This window comes from Frankliniella occidentalis, unplaced genomic scaffold (assembly GCF_000697945.3).
Source record: "Frankliniella occidentalis isolate FOCC.00 unplaced genomic scaffold, Focc_3.1 Scaffold31, whole genome shotgun sequence".
NCBI lineage: Eukaryota > Metazoa > Arthropoda > Insecta > Thysanoptera > Thripidae > Frankliniella > Frankliniella occidentalis.
The window spans coordinates 2,319,450-2,321,648 of record NW_026267161.1 but is presented as its reverse complement, the minus strand read 5'-3'; the positions used below and the strand labels follow the sequence as shown (position 1 = coordinate 2,321,648).

General features: G+C 56.1%; 2 protein-coding genes across 2 annotated transcripts in view; one reads left to right on the top strand and one right to left on the bottom strand.

Annotated features, from left to right (window-relative positions):
* LOC113202961 (brachyurin-like) overlaps positions 1 to 332 on the bottom strand; it is a 2,211-nt gene extending 1,879 nt beyond the window's left edge. The window contains exon 1 of the mRNA XM_026417419.2: positions 163 to 332. Within this exon, the coding sequence (XP_026273204.1) occupies positions 163 to 306 (144 nt within the window). The 5' untranslated portion in view covers positions 307 to 332. The remainder of the gene's footprint in view (positions 1 to 162) is intronic.
* Positions 333 to 759: 427 nt separating this feature from the next.
* LOC113202962 (granzyme M-like) overlaps positions 760 to 2,199 on the top strand; it is an 11,914-nt gene continuing 10,474 nt past the window's right edge. Inside the window, exons 1-4 of the mRNA XM_026417420.2 lie at positions 760 to 890; positions 1,420 to 1,456; positions 1,531 to 1,687; positions 1,796 to 2,076. Coding sequence (XP_026273205.1) covers positions 843 to 890; positions 1,420 to 1,456; positions 1,531 to 1,687; positions 1,796 to 2,076 — 523 coding nt within the window. The 5' untranslated portion in view covers positions 760 to 842. The remainder of the gene's footprint in view (positions 891 to 1,419; positions 1,457 to 1,530; positions 1,688 to 1,795; positions 2,077 to 2,199) is intronic.

Here is a 2,199-nt window from a genome sequence, read left to right as displayed (position 1 = left end):
AAAATATTTTAAGAAAAATGGAAAAAGTAAACATCTTAGCGCATCTTAGGAAAAACAAATAGGAGATTTGAAAATCAAATTCTTGACAAATTTCCCAGCAATACTTTTCCGGAAAACTAAAACAAAATCGCCGACGACGAGGGGAGGCCTTTAAGCTCGTACCCGGCGGTCGTGGTGCGCGGGCGGCGCGCCGGCGGCGGCGGCGGCGGCGGCGGCGACCACCGCGGTGAGCAGGACGAGCACCCTCATGTCGACGCGGGTGCGGGGACACTGAGCAGCCCGGCGCCAGGCGCCCGTCGACCACATCTTATCGAAATCCCCCCGGGACCTCGATGCATAGAGCCGCCGGTAATGCACGGGGCTTTCTCGGAGGGCTTTCAGACTTCAGCAGCCTGCGTCGAGCTCGGGCTTCCTTCACAGCGCTGCGGAACCCAACGGGCCACTCAGGCTAGACAGCGACCCAGGGATCGGGACAAACACAAGCCCACACACACACACACACACACACACACACACGCGCGCGCGTGCGCGCACGCACGACAACCCTAACACAACCCCCCCCCCCCCCATGGCTTTGTTACTGTGGATGGAGGGTGGTTGAACCCGAATGACATGTGGGTAACAGTATTCACTTGGTCCCACGCGGGAAATAAGGGATTAAAAACATTTGGTTTTACGTCCGTCACATCAGGTTGTTTGGAGCGGTCACAAGAGCCTCTCTGCTTTCTGGCCAGCGGATATACGATCGATAGAGCAGTAGCACCTGTTAATCATATCTACCTGATAAGCCCGCGTGCTCCCGACGGGGAGCCCCAGGATCGCTCGCCCATTCCCCGCGGACCATGGCGTCGTCGTCGACCGCGAGCGCCGCGCTGGCCGTGCTCCTCACGGTAAGGTTGTGTTGGGTTTAGGTAGGGTGCGCGCGTCCAACCCTTCAAGTGGACCAAAGCGGTCTGCTGCCGCCGCCTGCACAGCTGCACGACGGGAATGACGCGGCCGGGCTTGACGTGGGGGATTAGTCATGATCCATGGGGGCATGTTGCGCTCTCGATGGCCGGCATGCTACAAAAGAGAAAAGTGAAACTAAAAGTCATGGCATCATTCTCTGCTTCACAAAATGTATAGCCTCCTGAACATGTTCAGTTCAATCAGTTTTTCTCTGCAGAACCCAATCAAATTTAAAAACCCTCTGCAGCAAAAGGGACGGGGGCGTTTAAAAAAACAAAATCAAAACAAACATATTCTAACCGCCAGGATGTAGTTTCTAGTCAACGTTTCCTCCTTTGTGTTTCTCGTCCGGTTTTATTTTTGCTTGCGGTGTGGTGATCCGTTGCAGACAAGGTTGTAGAGCATTTCTTGGAATTACCCCCAGCGCCAGCGTTTGAAGTGATCCGAACTAACTTTGCTCTCTTGCCGCAGGTCGGACTCGCCGTGCTCTCCCGTGGCGCGCATGGAGGTAATCTCTCGACTGATAACACTTTTTCCTGTCGAACGATCTGAACGGCTCTGTCCGTGTGTGTGTGTGTGCAGCGTTCGTGGTCCGGGCCGGCAGCTCGCTGGCGGACATCGCCTACCCCGGCCAGTTCCCGTGGCACGCCGCCGTGCACGTCGCCGGCGCGGACGCCAACACCCTCCTGGGCTCCGGGGCGCTGGTGTCCCAGCAGTACGTCCTGACCGCGGCCAGCATGTGCGTGAGGGACACGAAGGCGTCATCACTCGGACGTCCAAAAACCAAGTCAGAATGACGTCAAAAACTAACAACTTGAGATTAATTCGGCTTCAAATTTGACTGCAGACTCCCCGAGGACGCGGAGAAGGCCAAGCTGGAGGTGGTTCTCGGCGTCGTCACCCTGCGCCAGACGGGCACCCGCGTGGGGGTGAAGGGGGTGACGAAGCACGACGAGTGGAAGCCCGAGAGCCGGGCGCTGCACGACCTCGCCCTGCTCCAGCTGGAGACCTCCATCATGCTGCCCAACGACAACACCATCGCGCTCGCGCTGCTGCCGCCGAGGTTCTACCGGGGCGCCACCTACAAGGACCAGAGCGTCTCCGTGAGCAGCTGGGGAGGCGAAACCGGTGAGTCTACGGTGTCTACAAGGATTGTTCTTCTCTAGATGATTATTTTTTGGAAATTTCTCAAGATTTTGTTTTAAGTCAGCCTTTTTATCTTAAAAATTTATTTTTTCAATTTTTGCTGGA